At 37.5% G+C, this 25,898-nt stretch overlaps 1 protein-coding gene across 2 annotated transcripts; it reads right to left on the bottom strand.

Moving 5' to 3' along the window:
- Positions 1–1,140: 1,140 nt before the first annotated feature.
- On the bottom strand, positions 1,141–25,860 carry LOC103701044 (calmodulin-binding transcription activator 2-like). Of its 2 annotated transcripts, none has more exons than XM_026802205.3 (12): positions 25,471–25,860; positions 23,122–23,241; positions 20,952–21,067; positions 19,956–20,044; positions 13,471–13,516; positions 11,584–12,031; positions 11,100–11,365; positions 7,674–8,171; positions 6,886–7,574; positions 6,149–6,734; positions 2,995–3,303; positions 1,141–1,785 (listed from the first exon to the last, which is right to left on the bottom strand). In XM_026802205.3, the coding sequence occupies exons 1-12, from the start codon at positions 25,508–25,510 to the stop codon at positions 1,696–1,698; spliced, it is 3,297 nt and encodes a 1,098-aa protein (XP_026658006.3). In that variant the 5' UTR covers positions 25,511–25,860; the 3' UTR covers positions 1,141–1,695. The 2 variants fall into 2 exon arrangements, with proteins under 2 accessions (XP_026658006.3, XP_038980339.2); XM_039124411.2 differs by having other exon boundaries at positions 25,501–25,856.
- Between the last annotated feature and the right edge of the window lie 38 nt (positions 25,861–25,898).

Raw genomic sequence — 25,898 nt, 5'->3', positions numbered from 1 at the left:
TATTATTATTTCAAATGATAATCCCATATTACATCTAAATACGAAATGATCTCTCTTTCGCTCCATAGACCAACTGACCAAGCCACTGCTTGTCTGCTTGCCGAACCAAGGGTTGCTGTAATCGGGAGGGCCCATGGTGAAGGATTCACCTCCACCGTAGATCATCCACTGGTTGCTTTGAGATCTGTACATGGAGTTTGGAGCGCCTTGAGATCCGTGAGGTAGGTTGATCCACGCGAAACATGCAACCCGCGACCTTTGCAATCAAACGTTATCGCTGAGTCTCGCTCTTACCCGATTTCAGCCAGACCTGCCCACCATATTTTTGAGAAAAACACTTCCTCGGAGGAATAAGAGAAGAATACCAGCCAAAACACAGTATGTCCATCAAGTCACTTAACAGAGAAAAAGGATTTCTAATAAACTAAGATAGCCATCAAGCCATGTCATGGAAAAAGGGAATCTATTTTGCACATTCATTTAAAACTCAGAAATTATTCCTCTAGAATCATCTAACAAATTATTTGTCAGAAATCATCTACTTCAAATAATGTAGATAAACAAAAAATTGAAGAAAATTATAGTTGACTAACCATACTAAACTATAGCAATGAACGTCCTCGACTTCTAGTTCCAGATCGCTTACAGAAAAGGGCTTCAATACCTCACATCTTAGACCGCGTTGGCCCAAAATTCTGTGGAGCACACAGATCCCACTGCAAAACATCAACACTACACAATGCTACGAACTTGGATCGTTGTTGAAACCGTTCAGTTTGTCCCACTACATTTCAGACCGCTTAATGCTGACCGGGAAAAGCTAGCCAACCTAGACCAAATGAAGAAATCCAATCTCCACCTGGATAATTTAATACACACTACTTGCAACCTCTCATGTCCCATACATGAGGTGGTACAGATCAAGGCTAAAAAGTGGCAAGCCATCAATACGGTTCGTACCAGCATGTGCCTAGATCCAAAGCTATTGCGGAAGATGAACCCATCCCACCATTCAAAACTTGTGCTCTGAAAACCTCAGTGAAAAGAGTGGTACGAATCTATAGGAATGATTTCAACAATTTGAATTGCTTTCACTAGATGTGATTATGACTCCCCATTATGTCTAGCAAGATCAGCAGGTCTCTGTAATGGTTGACTGCATTTTTTTTTGCATGAATATAAATGATTATATAATTTGTACAGAGGTCTCCATTCTCATAATTGAGATACAAACATGCATTCCCTCAACTAACCCTATAAAATAGGAAATGATTCATACAAACCAAACAAACAGGCAAAAGAAATTACCCTTAAGAATTAGTTGCCAACAAATGAACCATAGATTTCAACGTTGTAAATCTGAAAATGCTACTTTCCACTGTTAGAACACTGGTCCTTTTATGGTTGGGATGCTGTGGTTGCAGGCCCGCATCATTTTCAGATCTTGGACATGAAGCTCGCAATCTAGAGGGCAGACCCACCCATTCCTTTCATGGTTGCAGTGCCGTTTACAGAGAATGGCTAGTGTATCTATCGTACATGTACAGCATCCCCCTTTTCTCCCTTTTTTTCTTTTTTCTTTTTCCACATTTGACAAAAAAAAGCCTTTACATCTTGCTCGTTGCATGTCAGAAAAACTCATAGGAACCGCATGGGTTGGCAACTGTCACAAATTGAGCCTAGGATTGTTAATGCTTAGTTTATCATCAGTGCAAGTCGATCCTCCTCTACCTTTTCCTCTTCTGAATTTTGAACCTGAGCAGAGGAGCCGCCTTCATCTTCCAACTGTAAAATAATTTTTTTGATTTAAGAATAAATCATTCACTCCCGTGAAATATAACAAAAGAAGGAGAGACAAAAAAAGCTAACGCCATGTGAAAACAGAAAGATGGGACTCAATTCTGACAATGAACAAAGAAGCTTAACAGCACCAACTATTCGCACAGAATAAATAATACATACACACCTTAAGAGGAAAATCAACATGAAATTGCATCAGGCAGTGAAGAGAAAACAAAAAGATTCAATTGGCCACAGAGGTATTATAATTACCCGCCCAAGACTAGACGAATGAAACTCATTGCAGGCAGACAAAGAAAATCAGCCTAGTTATGCAATAAGAGATCAATAATTCACTAAGTTGTGATAATTTTAACTTGCATCTGATTAATTTTTGGCATATCACTTTGAGAACAGCAAATTCTGCTGCAAGGTATATCTTAGCAAGCTCATAAACATAAGGGCTGTTGCATGCCAAATGAAGATAAAATCAAACTGACAGAAAGATCATGCTAAAAAAATGTTATTATAGTTTAGTTATCCTGAAAATAATCTCGGAATATGCAAAATCTAAGATTCAAGGATACTTCCAAACATACCTGATATGCACAGGTTTGGAACATTCATTAGACACAGGATATATGTTGGGCGCTTGTTTCAAGTATCATATTTTAAAATTAAAACTGGGCTCTAGACAACACCTGATAAATCCATTATATACATTTGAGAATGCCGGTGAAGGTCCCCCACCCCCAACTGTCCCTTTTTCTGATGAATGTTGATATTTCAATGATGGATACATAACTACAAATTTTGTGATGTTGTCATGTTGATGTTATGGGAAAGAGCATGGACCATGATCTACTGATTTCGACGATGGCTAAATGAAGTTTGCAGATGATGACGTAATTGAATGGAGCAGGGACCATCAGGAAAATGATATCCATGATAGATATGCTCAGGACATACATGCAGGAGAGAGAGGGAGAGGGTGCGGGGCTTGCAAGCAAGCAAATGTGCCCCAATGAATACAAGATCTGAAAAATAAAACATTGAAAAAATGCTAACTCAAAATGCTCTGTTTGTTTAGCTCCTTAAGACTGCAAGACAAAACAGAGTGCAGCTATCTATAGTAACATAAAAAGGCCACTGGAACATGGACTCACTTTAAGTGCATCTCAGTTACTAAGACTACAACTATAAGCATAGAATCACCTTCGATTTATGGGAGCGTGCGACCAATCTCATGTACTGATCACGGGCTTCTGGTTGACGAGCCATGGACTGGACTCTTGCCAAAGCTTTCTCTACACCAGCCACCTTCTGTTTCCGCCCAAGTCGAAGAAAATCATACTCATCTGTCTTCCCAACCACTTGCTCAGCAGCAGCACTTGCATTCTCAGCTCGAAAGCCTCGTAATCCAGCTCCTTTGCGCCTCCAGCGCAATATGACCTTTTCAACAATACTAACAGACCAAAGTACTTTTTTATATTGCTTACGAACCTGGTGTCCCCTTACATGTGCCTGAAATAACACCAATCAACCAACTATATATCCGAATATTTAAAACAGCTCACCATCATGCACCCACATTCTTCTAAATAATGAATCAGCAAATCAATCTATCAAACAACAACAGATAAATATAGCAGTGAAAGGTGAAGCAACCATAGCAGAATATGTAATTACATGGGATGCATGTGCAAGGCTGGATTCCAGGTGTTATGCTATCTGCTTCTGTACTTTCACTTCTCTCAGGAGTCAGAATCGATAAACAAATAAGAATTGCTGGGATGGCAAAGTGAGAACGCACAGAAGCCTCATGCTGGAATCTAAGCCTTTCATATTTATATACACTAGAGTGCATCAGGTTCTACACATCTATCTAATCGAGCTTAGAGAGAGAGGGGGGAGAGAGAGAGTGTGGTTTGATAATACATTTCCTTTTTCCTTTTTAGATCACTGGGAAAGTGACCACAATGAAAAGGAATCATGCTCTCTCGTGCTGGACTGCTGTGCTTTCTCGTTAAAAATATAAGACTAGCATAGGGCACATGCAATGCACATAAAGAGGGATAAGGCATAAACGATGGACATGATTTTTCTATCTATTAAAAATGACTTTGATTATTGCTGCTTTGGTTCCTAGAATCCTTGTTTTAATTGGGACTCCTTCAACCCAATCCCCCTGGGAAACACGAAAAGCAAAAACAAAAATGCCTGCTCTGCTACACATGCAGCTACTTTGGTTTCTTTTTTTACATTCCGATTCCTAAAACCCATAAGAAACATTATTTGAAGGAAAATGAAAGGCAAGGCTTCAAGGTCCAACTTCCACGTCTTAACATGGTAGATGCTTGGCGTTAACATTGAAATAAGCATTGTTCCAAATTCTTGGTTGTTGCTACCTGGTGGAAGGAATCACTCTTGAAAATCTGATACAAAAACCAAGAAACTACCAGCAACATATGCCATGACATGAAAGTGAATATGATGATTTCATAATAGCAATTAGTCAAAAGTGAAAACCGATGGGTAGATTGTCCAACGGAGGAAGAAAAAAAGATCTTAAGAGCCAGATCAACTGAACAGCATAAATTTTATAGTCCAATTACTGAATCTTGTTTTCATGCTCCTGTTCCTGCCCCATGCTTCTATATAGAAACCAAAATAACAAATTATAAGAAAGAAGAATGCAATAAGGCACTATAATTTGATATGGATTGATGATCTGATGACATAATGCCTTAATATTGATAAATAAGAGCTTCCGATATGCTACAAAGGCTTGTTTGGCAAGTTATGTATTTGATTTTGAAGGACCGGGAGAGAATGACTATGTTGTATTTGAAGTTTTTTTTCTCCTTTTCCTTCTGTTTTCCCTAACGGACTGCCTAAGCCAGTAGGAGGCAAGGGGTCCCTAACACCTAGAGATTGCTTGCTTGCCTTGATGATGAAGACATTCCCAGTTACTTGGAATACAATGGACCTGTGAGTACCAGAGCTGCAGATTATGAATTTATAAATGGTTGATGGCAACAGGAAGCCCATGATGAACTATGCTTACATAATGGCCAAAATGGCAAGTTGAGCCACAAAAGCACCAAAACCTCACACTACAGTGAGGTTAAATTTAAATGATAATTGACAATGTAGCCAATACAACTGCATGGCTGACATGCAAATCATTGAGCCACTGCCAATTGAAGACGTCTGCAAAATGCAGGATCCAAAATGGAGGCATTATAAACTAAGGAATATGTTGGAACGGCTTGTACTACTAAAACAATAAACACGATATAGAATATAATAATTAAACCATGAAGCCATGGCTACACAAAGATGCCTGAAAAATGCATAATCAGAGATGAAAATACTAGAAACTAGGTAATAATTCTTAACCTCCAGGTGATTGCACATGGTCTTAATAACACAATATATGAAGTAAAGTGATAAGCAACTTCTCCATTTATAGATTTACTAAGATGATGCATGAACACTTCAATTCAATTGATTGGTATCCTTCCAGCTTGCTCTTACTCTTGTCATGTACATATAATTTGAAGGCTCAAGTAAAATTAGCATGTTGGAGTATACTTCAGTATGAGACTCTCCCACGCTAACCAAACATATGAGTTGGATAGAGGTCAGAAATGTAAGATAAGAATAGCAATGATGTGAAATTATATTTTCAACTTAACAGAGTACGTTCAATCTTTTCTATTAAGTTAACGTAATCAGTTACTTCAGACGCTATGTGAAGATATTGTAAAAGTGCAACATGAAAAGCACTTATTATTTCAAATGTATGAAGATGTTAAGATGTGGATAGAAGGAAACACTGTACCATATTCTCCATCAAAAAAAAATACTGGAATCTGTATGCTACTGAACAATGGGAAATTTTAAGAATGGATATGAATTGCTGGCTCATCCAACCATCTGTGATTTGTAAAAATCACTACATCGTGTTACATTTCCTCGAGGTTTCACAAAATCCGTTTATTATTTTAAACCTTACAGTCTACAGAGAAACATTTTATAGCTTGTTTCTTTCCAGCACCATCAATATTGAGTTTCCCTTTAGGAACAATTGGACACATACATCATTCGGATATTGACAAAGTGCAAGTTCATAGATGACAGTGATGTGCTTGCATTTTCAGGTACAATGACTTTCTACTGTAAAGCTGTCCTTAACTATGTTTCCAGATGAGCAGGCTAGGGTTAGAGCATCTGGTTAGACTGGTTGGTCATTCTCACTTATGCAACATACGCAACAAGGACAGAACAAATTTTAGCGAGAAACTTCAACAAGAAATAACTTACAGAAAATCTAATGCAAATATTGCTCAAACTTAGAATGTACCTGGATTTTCACAATCCGGTCACGGATCTTTAAAAATTCTTTACGCCCCTTCCATCCACGATATTTCTGCTGAATTTTAGTAGCAGCAGTATGCAGAGCTTCATTGAAGTGACTTATTCTATGGAACTTATTGTTCAGAGAGGACAGCACCATCATGTCATCCAAGATCTCGGCCTCTTCATCCTTGCTCTCTGTCAGTTGTCTTTGGCGGAATGAGTGAACTCTGAAGGCAGCTTGAATACGTGCAGCAGCTTGAGCTGAATTCCTCACAGCAGCAAGAGATCCTCTAAGTGATAGCTGCTCTCCTTGATCTCCAGCCAAAGAATCTAAATTTTGATCTTGTACAGTTTCAATGGCCTTTTGTGCAGCAAGAGTTGCAGAAACACTTTCCATAACACCTTCTTTTAGTGCTAATGAAGAAAGATGACTGGTCAAATCTGCTTCAGCCAAGTACCCAGCAATTCCTTTATGCCCTCTACTTGATGCTAAATCAGCAGCTGTTTGTCCTTGAGGAAACTTTGACGTTGGGTCCTCAACCGCACCAGGAGCAGCTCCCAGCCTAATTAGTGCAACAACTGTCTCCTCTCTGTCCAGTCAACATTTAAGTAATAGTTAAAGAAGCAAAGATCATAGGCATAAAATTAACGTCTATATGAAACTTGAAGAGAAAGTATGGAAGTGCTGAATTCATAGCCGAAAACCTAACAACTAATGACTTTAGAAAATTTTAGACAAACCTGCCATAATAAGCAGCCCAATGGAGCCCAGTCCTGCCACGGGCATCTCGAAAACTTGGACTGACACCAGCAGTTACTATAGGAGTTATTGCCCAATCATAGCCAAGAGCAGCTGCCAAGTGGATAGCTCCTTGGCCTTCCTCATCCAAAATATTAGGGCCTTTGCCTTCCTCGTGAGCTTTGCAAATGAGCCACTCATATAGCTTACCTTTCAATAACTTCTGGATCAATGCATCTCTAGGATTTTTATGGAATCCTTGAAAGGCCTTTGAGTCCCTCTCAATTTTCTTCCATTCATTTTCTTCATTTAGTATGGAAAACAACTTTTGCTTGAGACTGCACTTAGGACAATCTTCAACTGAGCAGAACAATTTTTCCCTATCTAATCCTAGCGATAACAATTTTGCAAAACGTAATTGAAGATAAATTTCATCTTCTGGTTCACTTTTCAACACTAATGAAACACGAGGTAGGTTTTCACGATATTCAAATTCTCGAATCTCACTACAGGCTAACCTGTCACTGCGAGTTATATAGAAGGGTACCCGTCCAGGGGTGTGTGCTGGAGCTTGACACCGAAGGACATTTGTCGTTAAAACTTCAGCAGAAACCTCAAGTTCACCAAACATACAACACCACTTGATGCTTCTGGGCTCTAAACTGCCTAGGAAGGTACCGGAAATTAGAACCTGAAATAAACAATGTTAACACTTGATAGATATTTCGGGGCTTGAGTTTTCACTGCTTACACGTGCATAATAAGAACACAAGTATCACAGAAAAGATACCTTTGTTTCAACACCAGAATAGGTCCAATCAGGTGAGAAGTCAACAATACTGAATAGCTGTTCTTGTGAAAGAGAAGGACCCAATGAATCAACATCCAACCGCATATGACGAGAAAGGCTCGAGACCTCCTTATCATCATTCTGAGAATCAAGTGCATTCCAGTAATTGCAAGAATCTGAAGCCATCAATGAGTCGTCGCAGTCTTTACCAATCTCTTTGTTCATCCATCTCCCAAAGCTGTCTAATTTTTTCAAATCCCCATGCTCATTGTTATGTGCATCACTTTCCAAAGGCTTCTCTGAAGCATTGGAAACTTCAGCTTCATATTCCAGAGGCTGGTCAGGAACAGAGATGTTCATTAGAGAGCCACTGTTATTCTTAAATTGTGATGCTATGTGGGAACGGTGATCGTGGGGCATTTGATACATATGAGTCAATTCATTCACAAAGCGCTTGTGGTCAAAGCTGTTTACATTTTCAGCATCCTCCTCTTTCATCTGCATGATATAAAGCAGATTCTCAAATCAACAGAACGACCCAAACAATTCATAAAACATGGAATCAAACATCAGTATATAGGCATCAGTATATCAACTTGCACAGCATCCAAAAATAAGCATACATGGAACTTTATAGGAACCACCATTATATGATAGTATAACTGGACACAACCAGGAGTTTGGGATACTGCAGAATGTCTTATGACTTCAAACTGCCAGTCGCATGTATACTGATTTGAAAGTGTATGAACTGAAATGGTAGATCTGAAAAGGAAATGATGAAAAGAGGAACAAAAATAAGAATATTATATGCCGCCCAAAACTGTAACCAAAGGCAGTATCTGTTAGCCCTTCCATAGCTTTGAAAATTGACCAGGGAAAAAAAGGAAAAAGAAAAAACCTATATTTGATAAACAACCAGACATTTCAGCAAGTCAATCTAACAAACAGGATTGTGCACATGTCCATATAAACTTGCTTACTTGGACATATCAGAAGAATTGATTAGCATCTGTAGAACAGAATTTTGTATCTATCTGGATGATTAAATATCCACCTCACCGTTCCTTCTACTAAAGTGGAGAAGCAGCAGAAATCACCATCTAAAATAGAGTTGTAAACTGAACTGATACAGACATCTCAAGGGAAAGGACTTCTGCTACATCTACAACTGGAATAACGGTAGTTTGCTTCAGACAGCAAAACAAACTAAACAATATGAACCATACAAACTGAAGGATGTGAACATTACGTAAGAGTATATGTTTGGCATTATCCCCTTATGAAAACTTGCTCCTTAATTTACAGTTTAAAATGGTCCCATTGAGAAGCCATGGATACATGTTAAAAGGTCTGACGGGAGAAACGTAGTTAGCGGTCAGAGATGATTCAAAAACAAATTTCCAAAGTACTAGGGCTTGACCTTTGAAGGGTAAAAGCATTTCTAGTGTCATGCCCATGTTGGCCAGAAGTCAACATGGTAAGTGACTCTATGCTCTTTTTACCTATGTGCGATATATTTTCAAATAGTTCATTGTAAAAGCTAACAATGCATAACTATCTTCCAATTAGCAACACAAACAAGATCAAACCACATGATAAAAACTATGAGGTGGCATACAACTATTCACAAAATAGTAACACATTGTCGGTATTATGGAACTTGTAATAATATGAGCTGTCTCTGCTTTTAACCTTTGATCTGATGTAGTAATATGATTTTGTATCAATATCATGCACTTTGCTTGGATTGGACATCCAAATCTCTATAAAATAAGCAAAGAATCATTAAAAAGAATAATTAACTATGACTTCAAATCAAGACAAACAAAAGCAAGGCTATTTGGAATGTTGGGTAACATTTATAATAGGAAGCTGGGTTAGCGGCCTCCATCACTGTATAGTGCTTTGTGCTGGTTTGTATAGCTTGGACATGCATTAATACAAGCAGAAACAACACACAGACATCGACAAGATGGCGATATGCACCCATACACCATGCTGCCAATATGACACCTGACACAGATATTAAATATGGCACGATATAGACATGAATCCTTGCCTCAATTCGGTGGACACAAAGTTTGAGTATGAACAGAAGCTAGGCAATTGGGAAACGGTAACTTAGAAAATAATAGTAAGCCTATGGGAGGGTTGACAATTTGGACTAACTTAATGGCAGTTGATTGGATTTTTGTCAATTGAGTTGCAACATAACATAGGTAGAAAAGGTGATTAAAAATTTTTTAGTTCAAATCTATATGGATCGTCTCATGATAGCACAGTTATTGGTAATGTACTTAAAGAAGTTAATAAAATCTCAAAAGTAGGTGAAAGAATAGTCCTCCAGTATGGTGTAGCGCCGGATAATATGGGGTTCCAGAACTAGGTTTTGTCTACATTTATGGTAGAAAGTTAGAAATTCATTATGTTCGCTTATAGAAGATAATGAAATGTGATCAAGAATTGCAAGGGGCATGAATCATTTAATAACATTAAAATTACAGATTCCAAGCAAAATACATTTATTGGCTGATTCTTCAAGGGCACCATTATGATTCAAAAATAACACAAAAACTTCCCCAGCATTTCAGATCCACATATACTGGATAACAATCAACCAACAAAGGCTAAGATGGAAATTTATAGGCAATTACAGAACTGATGGACTTTCAAACCAGCAAGCAAGTACAAAGGCAGCTTAATAGTATGCCATAAGCCCTTTTAACATTTATAAAAGGAGTATCATCATCTCCACTTTCCTCTCAAGGTTAACAAGCAGATAAAAAAAAGGACTAAACAACACAAACAGCTTGCTACAAAAGGTCAAAGGAATGCCATTAAAAAAAAAAAATGCTACCAGGATGGTTACTAGCAGACAATGACAACAAAATGCAGAGCCCCTCTACCAGCCATCCAAAGCCTATGGGCAACAACTATTCTAAAAATGCACGATACTTGATAGATCCTTTTATCCTTCCAAAATGGCCTTGCTTTGCTGCACTTCTTTAATAGATTTAATTATTTCCCTCCCTCCATTTTCAGCAAATGTCAAGAAATCTTGCTCTCTCATCCTATCGAGTCCAGCAAAGTATTTATAGCAATGTTCATGTGGGGTCAAAACTTTCCCCATATGCATTCTCAAACTCAAGCAGTGGAATGGCACAGAATTAGAATATGAGGTATATTTCCCACCAACTAATCAAAGAACAGGGGATCCATCCATCCTCCATCCCCACTTAAGAAATCATGTCAAATGTCAGATTTTTCATACTTCTATAAATGTCACTAGGATTCTGCATTACTGTAAATAAAGACAAGACTATAATGAAATTATTTATTGAACTCAAAAGATCTTGCATTCCACCAATGGACAATGTTTTATGAATTCTGAACAGGATGAATAAGTGAACCATAAGAATATACCTGATCATTTCTCTTGCCAACTCCAGTAAAAATTTGTGGATGTGCATTTGATATGATATTATACCCATGATCTGGGGCATGATTAACCATCCTATGGTCTTTTGACACAGAATCAGCCATTCTTCTTTGCATGTTATCAGGGCAATTTGGATGTTCAAAGGAAATATTCTGCTCTTGCATGTCACCATTTTTTCTGCTGATACTAAGAAAATCAGGCCACCCGACAGAGTTACCATGACGGTTAAAATGGGCTCCACTAAATGAACCTGCAAAAAATGTTTTTAAGAAACTGAGGACATGGACAAATTGAAGGTAGTAGGGTACTAAAATTTCCTACTAGTTCTGAGATGGATGTGCCCTTCAATATCATAGTCATTGACAAAATATGTTTCTTAGTTTTCTGCTTTCTGTTATTAGCAACATTAAAAAAATGATGACAATGGTAAAAGTGACTTAGGCATGTTCTTATAAATTAAATGCCTACCAGCTCCTTGCAAGGCTCCATGAATTTTTTGCTGGTCTTTACTTATTAAAAAGTTTTGCAAGGACGCTTGATTTGCATACAAAGGATCAATACTTGAGTCTGCAGTATTTACAAAACCTCTTGGATAGAGATGTGAGGAACCACTGCATCCTACAGTGTTTTCCTCTGACACATCAGTTCCAGCCATCTGCAATCCTGAACAAGATACAGAATCAGTAAGTGGACCTCCACCAAATTCCTCCCCAGAATCTGCATCCTCAAATTCAGAAGATGGAGAATGTCCATTCCAGTCAGCAGCACCAGAGCTTGACGCATAAGATGCTTGAGAGGTGAAAGTAGATGAATTCAAGTGTGAAGAATAAAGAGCTGAATTTGCTTGAGTTCCTTGCATGCTGTGCACTCTGGTTGAATCTATATTTGACAAATGGGGAACAGCAGGCCTGCTTCCCTGGAGGAAAGTAAGTCAGTTAATACTCTATAGTGAAGGAGAAGGTCTGGGCCCCATTTTCACAACCCAGCTCCCAAAAAATACAGTAGAACAAAAAAAAAGATGAAGAAGATATACACAAACATGCAATTAAGAGTTGGCATGACTTGGTAAAATCACAGATTCAGGAGTTGCATGTCACAAGGAATGCGGAACCGTCCCGAACCGGATGGTTCCACCCGTTCCGAGCCATACCGGTAGCTTACCGGTGCGGTTCCGGCGTAGAAAACGGTTCGCCGCGGTCACGGCCTCAGCCTCCCTCCCCCCCCCCCCCCACCCCCCCGCGGCAACCCTCCGCCGGCATCCGCCGCCGCTCCTCCCTCTCCCCCGAGCGCTCGCTCTTTCTCTTCTCTGGCTCCGACAGGTTTTCTCTCTCGATATGAGCCCTGCAAAGCCCGTATTGACTCGTACCACCGAACAACTGGTACGGTGCCGGATACCGGCACAGCAGACCTTGGCATGCCATTTCACAAAATATGCATGTGAACCAAAAAGAGTGGCTTTTGACCCTCTACAAGCACAATGCATAATATCAAAGAAAATAATGAAAATTCCTATATTCATATAAGGGAAAAGAAGAGAACAAAATGAAATTAGATCAGTAAGATTAATGACTAGAAATGTTTTTGAAAGTTCTCATGATTATGTTCTTATTAAAATGTTTATTTAACTTAACACATCGTCATCCACTTCAATTGGTAGTAACTTGTGACACTTGCAATGCAGTTGGATGCCAAGAAACATGACACTTTCATCACCGCAAATGCAATGAAATACACTTTTGCATTTGTAGAAATGTTAGTGGTGTTTCTGGAATGCAAGATTTAAAATAGATAAGCAGAAACAAGGTGGTCCTACATGGTACCTCAAAGTTTACCAGGCAACTGAGGTGCATGCTTCAAAGATTACTGAGACACAGTGTTAGCCATACACTTCAAATTCCGGTTTCTTGATGGATCAGAAGTCTAATACTCGGGACAAAGACACCCCTTTACACCTCAAATTATCAAGTCAGTATGCCAGTAACATTAAATGTCTACTTTTGACAGCTGTACAAAAACTTGTCAAGTCTAACATTTAGCAAGGATCTTATCGATTTTATAAAATTTTGGATCAATTGGTTAAACTAATTATCCATTACATGCATACATCTAGATGCATCTACATGGAAGATACAAAATACAGATGTCACCAAATTAAATTCTTAAACATGACCATGTCAGAATCCTTTGGTCACCTGGACATTGACATCCATCTCAGATGACTGAGTAACATGGCTTAGATAATGCATCCAAAGATGTAAGTTGCAGTTGGTTAGTATTAGATTCTCAGGTAGCTCATACATGAAATTAGTGAGGGTTGGAAAATAACATATTATAATAAAAAGATTAAAGCATCACCTCATTCACATCTCGATAGTGCACAAGAACAATGTGCTCCAACTTCCTGGAAGAACAACAATATGACAATATGAGAATTAAACTTCAAACCCTAAAAATTACAATACAGATCTGGATCTAAAAATCTAATAATACTAGTGAATTTTCTTATGCAAATGCGCATGAAGGGATAATAGAGAATAACAAAATAATATAGTTGTTATTGCAAAACAAGAGTTAAATTTATATATATGGTTAATATAAACATGAAAGAACTCCCTTAATCATCTTGCTGAATACAACTTGCATGTCTATAAAACTTTAACACTTGCAGGATAATTTACTAATGCACCGGATAAAAAACTGACTCAATGCATCCTAAGTGGACTCATCGAGCTGAAAAGATGCAAATAAGGACATGATATCACAGATCGAAAGCTTTAGAGGGCTTAAAAAGCAAGCAGCATGCCTCATTTGGGCTTTAGACAGCATGTACGAGCAAGTAAACAACACTGGAACAATACTTGACAACCTAGAATCATTCTGCAACATCTTATCCTAGAGTGGGCATCCACCCGAAATAGACTTTCTGCATAGGCTGCAGGCACATGCAATTCACTTATAGGATGAATGATTCCACATGACATTATTATTATCACCCATCCGGAACAACATAGTAGACATCTTAGTGATAGACTGCATCGCCTTGCCCATTCGATGATGGTGAGTCGTTCTTGACACTGTATCACACCCAATGGCCACTATTTATCAGATGCCCCAAGTTCCTTGCTAAACCAGCGTTAGAGGTCTCACCAATCAGAGGTTTTAAAAAGTTTGTACAGCTGCAAGTGGGAAGCAATCAAGATGAATCTGGAATAAAACAGATTTGTAAAGAGATCATCAAGAACGTCAGAGGAGTTGGAACTAGAGAATAGGTGAATAACTTCTCATTGGCCCACTCCTGAACTTTACTAGATATCAAGATTCTTTTTACTTTTTGAGGGAGGAAAAAGATGCCCAAGAAGAAAGTTGGAGCTTTAGTTAAATTCTTATTGATCAGAAACAAAAGGTAATTCAAAGAGAGCATCACGAACATATGAGGTTTGGAATAATAATAAGGGCACCGCAACCATGTCACCATAAGGTCAATCAAAAACAATGTAGGGTTAGAGGGGCATTGCATGCAAGCAGGAAAGCTTTCAGATCTAGCATCAATCCCGTGCAATGCTCACCAGACACTCATTAGGATCATACAAGTAGATCAATGCATTCACTTGATAAGGGTTTTGTTAATTGTATTAGTGTTCTAGTATTTTCTAAGGAACAAATGAAAAGTAATACTATTAAAAGATGAAAGTCCAAAACAGAGAGCTTCCAAACAAGGTACTCACATTTCATTCTATTAGAGAATGATACAACAATAACAGCACCAATGGTCTTCCAAATTGACAGTTATTTGCCTGCTACAACCATGCAAAAATGATTCAAAAGTGGATTTCTGCAAGAGCAATTTTAGTTGCCAAAACTTTGGTGTATTCCAAATCGCAAGTGTGCAGCAAATAATCAACAATGGCAACCTTGAAATAGCTTCTAACACGAAATGGATATAATGACCCATGTGTAACCCAGTGCTCCAGATACGGCCAAATGAGCCATAGGTGTGAGAGATGCTAGGCTGGATCCAAGTAAAAATCAAGTGAAGAATAAATGCTTCAGACCTATTATTGACTCAAAGAATACTTATGATTTTGGACCAGGTCCAAGTACTGATCCTTAGAATAAGCAGCGGTGTGAGAAGGGCATCAAGGGTACGAGCTGCAAGGAGAGCTGCTAAACAGAAGACTGAAGCAGCAACAAAGCACAAACTTGGATTACTCAAGGTAGGTGCAAAGGACTAGTAATAACAACAGACAAAACAGTGATCAGGAGAGAAGAGGGCAGCAAAGAAAGCTAGGTGGCTAGGGGGTAGGGGTAGAATGTGAGCTGTACCTGGGAAGGCATAGGTAAAATCCCAGGATGAGTGGAGAGACAGCATAGTGGACAGAGGGTGAGGATGGGGATCATAAGCAGCCAGAAGGATTACACACTAGTGGACTAATCAAACATCAGTCAAAGAGGGGCAGAGCAAAGGGGGAGGAAAGTGGCAAGAGGGGTTGGGACGCAAAGAATTGGGAGGCAGTAGGCCAACAGGAAAGGTAATGGAGAAGGTTTAATCCCACTTTCTTGATGCAGAAGGAATGTGGGAAATCTTATACAAGTTACTAGATGGTTATTATTGGAAGTTGGATGTGCAAATAATCAATTCCTTTTTTTCTTATTCTTTACTGTCCTATCGCATCAATTTATCCAGATCCTGGAATCAGATTCAATACAAACAGGGTTAATACAGTATCAAACTTGCTTGCAACACCTAATGTGTAATTTTCAGTGATTCTCTAGATGAGATCATTGATTTAAATAGCAGGACAAAGCACTATAACAATTTTAGCTGTCATAACAGTTTATGGCCCACCTTCATGAAATTATGAACATATAGAGTAGAATAAAGATAATAATCAGTTTATGTATTAAAGCTATGACATCCTAAAATGGTTACTTACAATAACCTTGATAGTATTGATATTCCAGAACTTCAATTTTAAACTCTGATATCAGTTCCTTCAAACAAGGGTTGAAGTATTGCAATTAGTGCCCATATTGGTACCTTATTGATATGGTATAATGCTGAATTGTAGAGAAAACAATGAGGCAACATACCATGTATCAGTATGGTACGGTGCCAGGAGGCATAGTTGTATCTGTACTTTACCAGTACAAAAATGGTATGGTTGGTATGCATCAATACAAAAAATTCTTTGATTTTAAAATTGATAACTTTATTAAATACATATAATAGGAAGAGGCATAGTTGTATCATGATAACTTTTTAAAAGTAATATATATATATATATATATATATATATATATATATAAATCTATTGATACCAAATATTCATAATATTTTATTGTCATTGTTATATATATATATATATATATACACTGTAAGGCCCAGCTCCTTTTGGCCCGGGTTTGGGCCATTTGTCCAGCCCATCAGTGTTTTTGGCCCCTCCAGCCCAACCTTGAGTTGGGAACTCATGTGCTTCACACAGAAAAATCCATTGGGCGGAGGAAAAAGACTTCTCCCCCATCTTCTTCTTTCCTTTTCTAAACCATGGTTCCATCTATAAAAGAGACCCTCACCTCCCTCTCTAGCAACCCAACTTTGAGGATCTTTGAATAGAGCCTTAAATTTTTTCTATGGGGATTGCTTATGGATTTCACCAGCGATTCAGCTGCGAGACCTCGCCAGAGTCGAGGTAATAGCCTTAGTTCTTCTTCTCATCCTCTCTCTAGTTTCAAGGAAGTTGAGACACCTTGTTTAGAGTCGGCAGCCGCCGGATCTAGTCATGACCATCTCCCTATTTTTGCCTCTCTTTTTTTTTTTGTTCACCACCAGGCGCAGCTCGCCGCTGTCGTCCTACCACCGGATGCCACCAAGGGTTGCCGTTCACCGGCGACTGCTGCCACCTAGGCAACTTTCGTATATTTGGGAAGGCGAGAGAGGCAGCATGGAAGCATTATACCATATCTTGGTGTTTTCTCTCTAGTTTAATTCGGAAAAATTTTGGGTGGAAAGGACTCGGTAGGTAGTCCTAGGTTACTACATGATGGTGGACCTTTTAGTGGACCAGTAGAAGGTCCTGGGTTGTCGACTACCTCAGATAATTTTTGATGTTAAATTAGTTCTTTAGGAGAACAATCTTCTGGGACAGAGGACGTTGAACAGGGTTTTACACACCTTAGTTCGTAGATCGCGGTGTGAGCAGGTGACTATTTTTGTCGGGATTATTTGCGTAGAGATAAGAATCCTTGTACACTTGTCTGCCAATTTATAGATATTTTATATGCATATATGTATGCATGCTAAAGATCAAGATAAGATGCAAGGATTCTCCTATGTTAGTTTTCTATATTAAATTATGTTCTGATCATGTATGCCTACGATTGATAGTGTGATAGATGCATACTCTAGTATAATAGACATTTGCATAATTGGACTAATGGACTTGGTGCTCTAGACTAACCATCTTATATAGATTCTCTGTCACGGGCGAAAAATGCGATTATGGTTAGTCTAAAGCTAAAAATAAAAGAATTGATATGAACCTGCGTGGACTCTAGGCTAATCTCATTATTATCGAATGCCCCATCACGGGCGGAAAATATAACACCTTATTGATTGCCCTGCTACAGGCGGAAGACGTGACACTCATCGATTGCCCCGTCATGGACGAAAAACGTTACCGGAGTTTGGCCCAAAGTCAAAAAGATATTGAGTTTCGAACTCAGAATGGGTTACAAAAAAATTTAATGATAAGCTACGAGAATCACTGTTGAAACTTATTGGATATTATATGATGCATCATTTTAAGTGGTTATTATTGATATTTGATTGCATATATGCAAATTGTTTATTTTGAGTATCGTTGATAGTCGGATCATGGTTTTGTGATATTCATGTTTATTCCAATAATGATTTCTTGTTATTTTCAAAATATATATTATTATGATGGTGTAGGTGTGTGTATGAGGATTTTTACTGAGCCGTAAAGCTCACACTACCCCTTTTCTTTTTCTTTCAGAGTTGCAAGGTGCTTAGTCTCAGATGGGTCGGGTATGAAGTTTGAGTGATGGAGTCTTTAGCTAGTTTATTTTCTAATACCAAATGAACAATTGAATATTTTGTAATTGAACCAGCTTGATTATTTGAATATAGTGGATTATTTAGCTATCAATTGTTGAGTTACTGGATATTTGTTCAACTTAGGCCTTGCATGATCTTTAGGGCACCACTTTAGGGTTCATACAGTCGTGTCACATGGTCGACCCAAGTGACGGATTCAGAGCATGACATATACATACATATATATGTGTATATACATATATATATACTTAAATACATATATATACGCACACATATACGTATATATACATATATACAGATATATATAGATATACATATACACATATATATACACATATACATATATATATATAAAGTGGCAGAATTCTCAAGGGACCTTGTCTCACATATTGGTTAGCATCTTAACAATGTAAAAGACCTAAAAGGTCTTGGGTTCATTGTTTCTTTTTAGCTCATTTGAGCAATTCTTTTAATTTTGGAGTACAGCAGAACTCCCTCTGGTTGTAATAACTATCTCTTATTAATGAAAAAGCAGGTGCTAGCGTAAACCCAATCCACAATACAGGGTACATTTAAAAAATATAAAAAATAACGTTTCAGAATTCTTAAGGGATTGTGCCTCATATATTGATAAGCATCTTAACATTGAAAGAGACGTAAAACGTTTTGAGTCCTTTGTTTCTTTTTTAGCCACTTGAGCTTTTCTTTTACTTTTAGACTACTTGCAGTACTCCCTCTGGTTGTAATAACTAACTCTTATCAATAAAAAAGCACATGCTAGCAGAACCCCCATCCACAACACGGGTGCATTTAAAAAAAATCAAATAAAAGGGCTTCGGGAATTAGTAACTAAAAATTAGACTGGATTCAGCGAGGAACGTTATTGCTTTCATGGAATGGATCCATGCCTCTACTAGCTGATAATTGAATAAATTGCCATTCAGAGATCCATGATCCAAACTGATTTGGTTGAGGATAAAAGGAGAGTAGAAATCTTTATTGGATGTTGTGAATAGAAAATCCAATAAATCAAATTAAATGCTCAAAAAACCATCACTTCTCAGAGAGAATAGCCAGAACAGACATGTAGACAGGCCCAACGTCACCACTGGGAGGGGGTCAGGGGGATTAAGTTTTCTGGTTATGGATGTTGTATTCATAATAGATCAAAGAGTGGGAAACAAGAGTCAACAATTGACCTACCAATTACCATGAAAGGTGTACACCACATGCATTAGAAAATGTTTTACAAATTGACAGAGTCGAAATGTTAAAAATTTCTCTCTTTTATTCCACTTAAGTCTCTGATTTTCCTTCTATCCCCCTTGTACCCAATGAATTCTTATAATTTTGAAATTTTTTGACAATTTTATTGTTGGGCATCTAGAAGCCCACCAAGCACCAGGGCACAATTCATGCCCACCTACTATCAACTGTATTCTAAATTATCTAGATGTCGACTTATCTACACATACTTGTGACACCAGCAAATAAAAGTTACACCATGAAGGGGGCACCAGATTATTTGTTAAAAAAACGAAGGCAGCCTAGTGCATGAGGCTCCTGCAGCCCTGCCACTATAGGGCCTAGGGAGGGACAATTGATGCAGCCTTACCCGCACACGCCAAGAGGGTGTTTCTGTGTTTCGAATCTTATGACACCCGGGTCATAATGGAGCACATCTAAATAAAGATAATTGTTCCACAGCTAATAGCAGGCTACAAAGTTCAAAGTTATAGACAAGGGAGGGGGAAAAACTCACCCATCAAGCATCCAGTAACTTCGTCTCTGGAAGTTTTCATTGTCCTCACCATGGGCATAGTAGCAATGAAGAACATCTACACTTCCAGACTAGAAGAAAGAAGGTGAAGACTCCATTAAAATGAAAAGAAATAAATACTGCAAGGAAGAATAAGATATATGCAAAAATGCAACTAGATCATGATGCTGAACTCCTAAATCTCAATGAATATGAACTAGATAACATCAACCACAATTGCAAACATCATTGTGACAAAGACGCGCATCACTAACAACCTTATCGAGCATCAAATCAGTAAGACTGAGTCTGAACAGCTATTATTAGATATTAGATTTTTTAACTTGTACTTACTACATTGATCACTCAATAGATAACTAACCAAATAATAACCAAATAATGCAGACAAAGCAAATCCTTTAAAACTCATGCCAGCAAGCTGATAAAATTACTGTTCATAAAATCACAAGATTGATATCTTCATTGTCAGAGGAACCAAACACAAGGGCAATTAATACAATCTACAAACTACAAAGAGTTAACTGATTATGATCCTTGAGTAGAGGGAATTGAGGTCATAACATTTTTTTCAAGTGCATCAATAAAACAAAAGGAAAAATTAGCAAAGTAAAAGAAAACTAGCTGAAAATCATTTAAGTGACTTTTGAGGATATATATAGAAACATGTTATTTGTTATTTAATGAGCAAAGACACGGGATGAGCAGTGCTCCACAAATGAATTATAACCTTATTTAACTTCAATCAGAAGACACAAACAAAGATTTTTAGAAACAGAATGGTAGCACCCAAACCAAACAGCACAACCACATTTTCATATTTTTAAGCTTAATTCTTTTCATTATAACAACTGTGGCCAGATATTCATTGTGCCACATAATTTTAAAGGAAGAGACTGATATAAACTGAAAGCACCAAGCTAAGAAATGCAAATAGGCATCCAACACTTTGGATATACCATAGAGGAAGGAATACCATACCTTTAGTTTTTCATGAGCTTCTCGAACCGTTTTTCCATCTCTCTTCTTTCTCCAATTATGACCATCTTTACGGAAATACCTAAGTGCTTTTCGATCAAATAAGAACAAAGAACCGCCTATAAATAACAACATCAAACTTATCAGTTATATTTCATGATGATCGTCGAAGTAGTGTTATGTTGATAAAGCAGCATGTGAACCAGTCCTATAACACACCAAAACTGATATAGTATTCCATAACAGAGTATTTAAAACAGACCATCACACAATAACTGAATGATATGGGTGAAGTGGAAGACCAAAGAAAAATATAAAGATGATGAAATATGAAAGCCCTCTAGTCAGAGCATTTAATAAGAGTCTATGAAATAATTTCGAATGGACCAAAGATCAATCAGAAAGATCACTAGCTCCACATTTTTCATCTTCTTATTCCAATTCTGGCAAGTCTTTTACATTCGGAATAATCCCTTTATGACTTGATGGCTGCATTAATTGCAAGTCAACCACCAAATAGCATCAGGAAACAAGTGCTGTTATGTTAGACTTATCATCACCTGCATACTTAAACGCAAGGGCTAAATTCATCATCACCCAACCCAAACTCAAAGCAGTTGGGTAGCTTCCATGTCAAAATTTACCGCAAAAAAGGGGAATGCTTTCATGTCACTCACAGATAGAACCTAACCAGGACCACTTGCAAACTTGCTACACAGACCAAAACAAGGCATCGAAGAATTACACTGTAAATTAGATAAACAATAATGCATATTGGCTTAAGGCTGCAACAAAACCCAACCCCCACCAAAATCGTACTGGATTAGGATAGCATCTTTGAGACTCGGACATTACACATTTACTTATTTAAGAGTCAGATCATAATCCAAATTTTTAGCACAATTAATAGAAAAACTTCCTGAATGTTTCTGAAATTATTTTCTCGATTTTTATATACATAAACTTTAATACTTATTTATCTTTTCTATAATATCGCTTTTACAAAATCATTAGGTTTCAGGAATAATCCAAAATGAAAATGAGTGCCAGGTTTTCCTCCTAAGCCTGGGCCAATAGGCACTCTGGAAGTAAATCTGGTCATGCCCAATTGTAAAGTTTGTTTTTCTTTTTTTGGAGGGGGGCGAGGGGGCACTCAATTGTAAAGTTTGGTTATATCAGGCAGTTCCAGGTTCAAGATTTTGACTCACAGGCAAAGCCACCAAATCACTGTCAAATTTGATTCCAAGTGTAATCCATCACAGAATTTTTTTAGTTTCCCTATTCATCAGTTCATAAGTCATGTCTTATTAAGTCACGTAAGTTATACTTTGATTATAATAGTAAACATGAGACTGCATATAAGTGCATGATATTTTTCCTTATTTATTCTGCAATGCAATAGTTTCCTTCATTTGAATCATTAAATGCAAAAGCACGATCATCTTTTAACTTATCTTCATCATTTGACAGCAAACAATATGGGATAATGTCCATCTAGATGAATAACTATGATTTATATAAATCAAGCACAAATTTGATACTCAACAATCTTTCAAATATGAATAACCAATACAAGATCGCATACAAGCAGACATATTTTGATACTCCACTGCTAACCACTTGTACCATTCTTTATCTGATGTTAATAATTTATAAAGAAAGAACATCTTTAAATGAACAAAATATGATACATCGAACAACAGATGGGAGCAAATAATTGAACTTTTACTCCTGTACTCATAATCCTCACACCTCATTGAAAAAATTCAAAATTTGCACCTAAAAAAAATATCATTGCAGTTATTGCAGAGTTTTATCATCTAAGGTATGAATATTTATTGTTTTCATCACCCGAACTTACAGTAAGTTATTTACTAAGGCTATCTTATGATAGTAGGTGACCTAACAATCCAGAACAGAAGTCATGACAGGTGAATTGTGAAAGCTCCAACTGGCGCATACAGGTTTCTGAAAAGATACATGGTGCAAGGCTTGCCGGTTATGGTTGCAATGCATGCCAAAAACTGTCAATCATAAATAATATGCCAAAACCACATGCAGCAGATCAAAATACAAAAACATAAAGAGAAGGACAAAGTTGCATTTCCTATAAAGCATGATTTATATTGATATATTGAAGAAACAGTAGATCAACAGTCAGACACATGCATACCAGGAGGCTTGTAAGGTGGATCAGTAGCCAAGATAAATCTCTGGTAGTTGCGAAGAATCTCACAAATTTCACTTGGACGAAGCCAACGAGTTTTTGCCTCTAGCAGAATCTGTGTAATGTCTGGTCAACATTCATATATGCTAAAAGAGTTAGACTCTTGACTATTCACATGATTACCTACATTTTGCTGTTATAAGGCTTATCAATAAAGAAGAGAGCAATTAAATACATCTTAGCTGCACTCTGATCAAAATAGAACCTTTATCTTGACCAGTAGTTTATTTCCAGATTCTTATCCAAAGCAATGTCAAGAGATTGTAAGTGGTAACTGTTGGTTAACGATCATAATATGCCTCGAATTGCTCTTAGATAATAAGAGTAACTAAATTGTTATTTATTTTGTATATCCGATTCAACTAACAACTTAATGAATGTACTGACAAAATATTTTAAAATAGAAACATGATAGCTTAAACTGAATGGATGACAGACCAAATACTAATTTTTGTTCATGTGTAGCATACAAGTCAAAGTTCAAAGAAAATAACAGAAATGATAGGTTCTTTATAAAGTTTTTAACATTATCCTACTATAAAGGTTAAGCAAATATTAGACCTGCATGTTAGAACTTCGACAGAGAAAAGATAATTCAAATCATTCAATTTGGTTACGAGTGACAAGGTTGAGATACAAGTATTAATCAATCTAAACAAGTTTTTGAAGAATGAGGCAAGGCATGAGTTAAGAAGCATGTTCTTGCACTAGGCATTGTGGGAAGTGTTCCAAGATTTTTCTAAAGCTTTTTTATTGAAATAATGTCTGCAATATTCAAAATTCCAAGATTTTTCCAAAGCTTTTTGTTAAAACATTCTCTGCAATAGTCAAAATAAATGAGTCGTTCAAGAAGTGATAATTTTTGTCCCCACAAGAATTCAACTTTTCACTTCCCATACAAACTTAAATAAAATAAGTCTAATAGTAAAAGTCATGTGGCTTTTCCATTATGAATACATATGTAAATGAACATAAATACAAACAATATGATATATATTTATATATGGGTACATGAAAAGAAAAAGGGACTTATGTAAAAATTTGGAAGGTAGGTCAATGCTATACTCATCAAATATGGTAACTGAAGAGTTCATGATCTCAACAAGAATGCAGTAATACATAGTTATGAGTGAGCTATTTATATTTGATACATAGTTATGAGTGAGTTATTTATATGTTTGACTCTATAACTACAATGAAGGAAGTGCTTATTGGATGTTAGCCGAATAATTTGAACGGTATATTGTGAACTTCGGCAGCATTCAACAAGTAGCTATTGGAGAAGACTAGGTCAATTAGGTGGCACATGAAGATCCCTCTGCCAGAATATGTTCCACTAAAGGTGTAAACAATGAGATTGTTGGGTTAAAATAAAGTGCGTCAGATGTAAAGATGGCTTATGGTGTATAAAGAGACTAGGAGTGAGATGAAAGTATTTTTTGAGCGAAACAAAAAACAAAGGAAAGCAAATCAAGATGAGCAAACAACATTTGGTAAGCTGGCATCAAAGCATCCATCTATTAGCGAAAATGAGCATGGCAAGGGTCCTGAGATTTGTAGGTCGTATATCAGGCTTGCCATGCAATTTTCAAGCAGTCGACCGCAAGGTAATGATCGCCTTATCACCATGACCGGGAAATCCCGTTTGTAGCTTGAGACAAACATAGGCATCCACCAGATTACAAATAATCAATCAAATCCAATTCAGACATGTCAAAAAAAAAAAAGCAAGGCAAGAAACATTAAAGGTTAATCAAATTTATATCTTTAACCGGAAGACTCAAAAGAAGTTTTTCGCTACTATGGTAAGTTCTTGCACGAATTTAATATACCGAAATTATAAACTTCTACATGTTAGGGTTGCAAATAAACTATTAAGGCTTGTCCTTTGGACAGACATCTCATCTCCAGGCAGCCGGAAAATAAATTGAGCTGCAGGTACGTAATAATCACCGACACATAACCAAAACACGACCCGCATTCAAAAATTTCCACTGAGAAACTAAATCAAAACATGCTTTTCAATAATTACCAACATATCCACAAAAAAATCTACATTCTTTTTTTTCCATCAACGACCTAATTCCGGACAACTGAAAAAACAAAACTTCCAGCATTATCTTGAGAAAAAACAACTGCTCGCATACAAAACCTAATCACAAGAATACCGACGCAACATCTCACCGAAGGAACCGCTAAGATATTCAATTGAGCCAACAAATGGGAAAAATTTTGATGGTAAGGCAAAGAAATGGAAGGGAAAACGGGGAGGAGAGCGAGGAAAAAAAGACTCGCCTAGTTGGGGATTGAGAGCATATCGCCTACCGTCGGCCATCCGCCACCGAGAATCCCACGGGCGAACCTCACATCAGCCGGACCCAGGAGACCGATCGTGTCGATTGTGTTTGAATGGGGATCGAGAGCGAGAAACGAACGAGGCGAGTGGGAGTGACGAGCGCGCTCTAGAAACCCTAAAGGTATCTCTAAACGTCCGCCTCTTGGGATATGACCTCCCCCGAAAACGAAACGAGATGGGCGAAAACACAAAACAGAGAAGAGAAGAGGGAAGCTAAAACGGGACCATTTTTACGCAGAGGAACAGAAGCCACTTGAGAGCGGACAAAAGAAGTCAAGGGCCATTTCACACTACGAGACGTTTAAAAAATGTTTGTGAATAGATTGAACGGCAGAGGATCACGGAAACTTTGTTTTTTATATTTTTG

This window comes from Phoenix dactylifera, chromosome 8 (genome assembly GCF_051530095.1).
Source record: "Phoenix dactylifera cultivar Ajwa chromosome 8, Ajwa_hap1_PhDact_Kaust_v1.1, whole genome shotgun sequence".
Classification (NCBI taxonomy): domain Eukaryota; kingdom Viridiplantae; phylum Streptophyta; class Magnoliopsida; order Arecales; family Arecaceae; genus Phoenix; species Phoenix dactylifera.
Note: the sequence above shows the minus strand (reverse complement) of the source record. Positions and strands in the feature narration are given on the sequence as shown.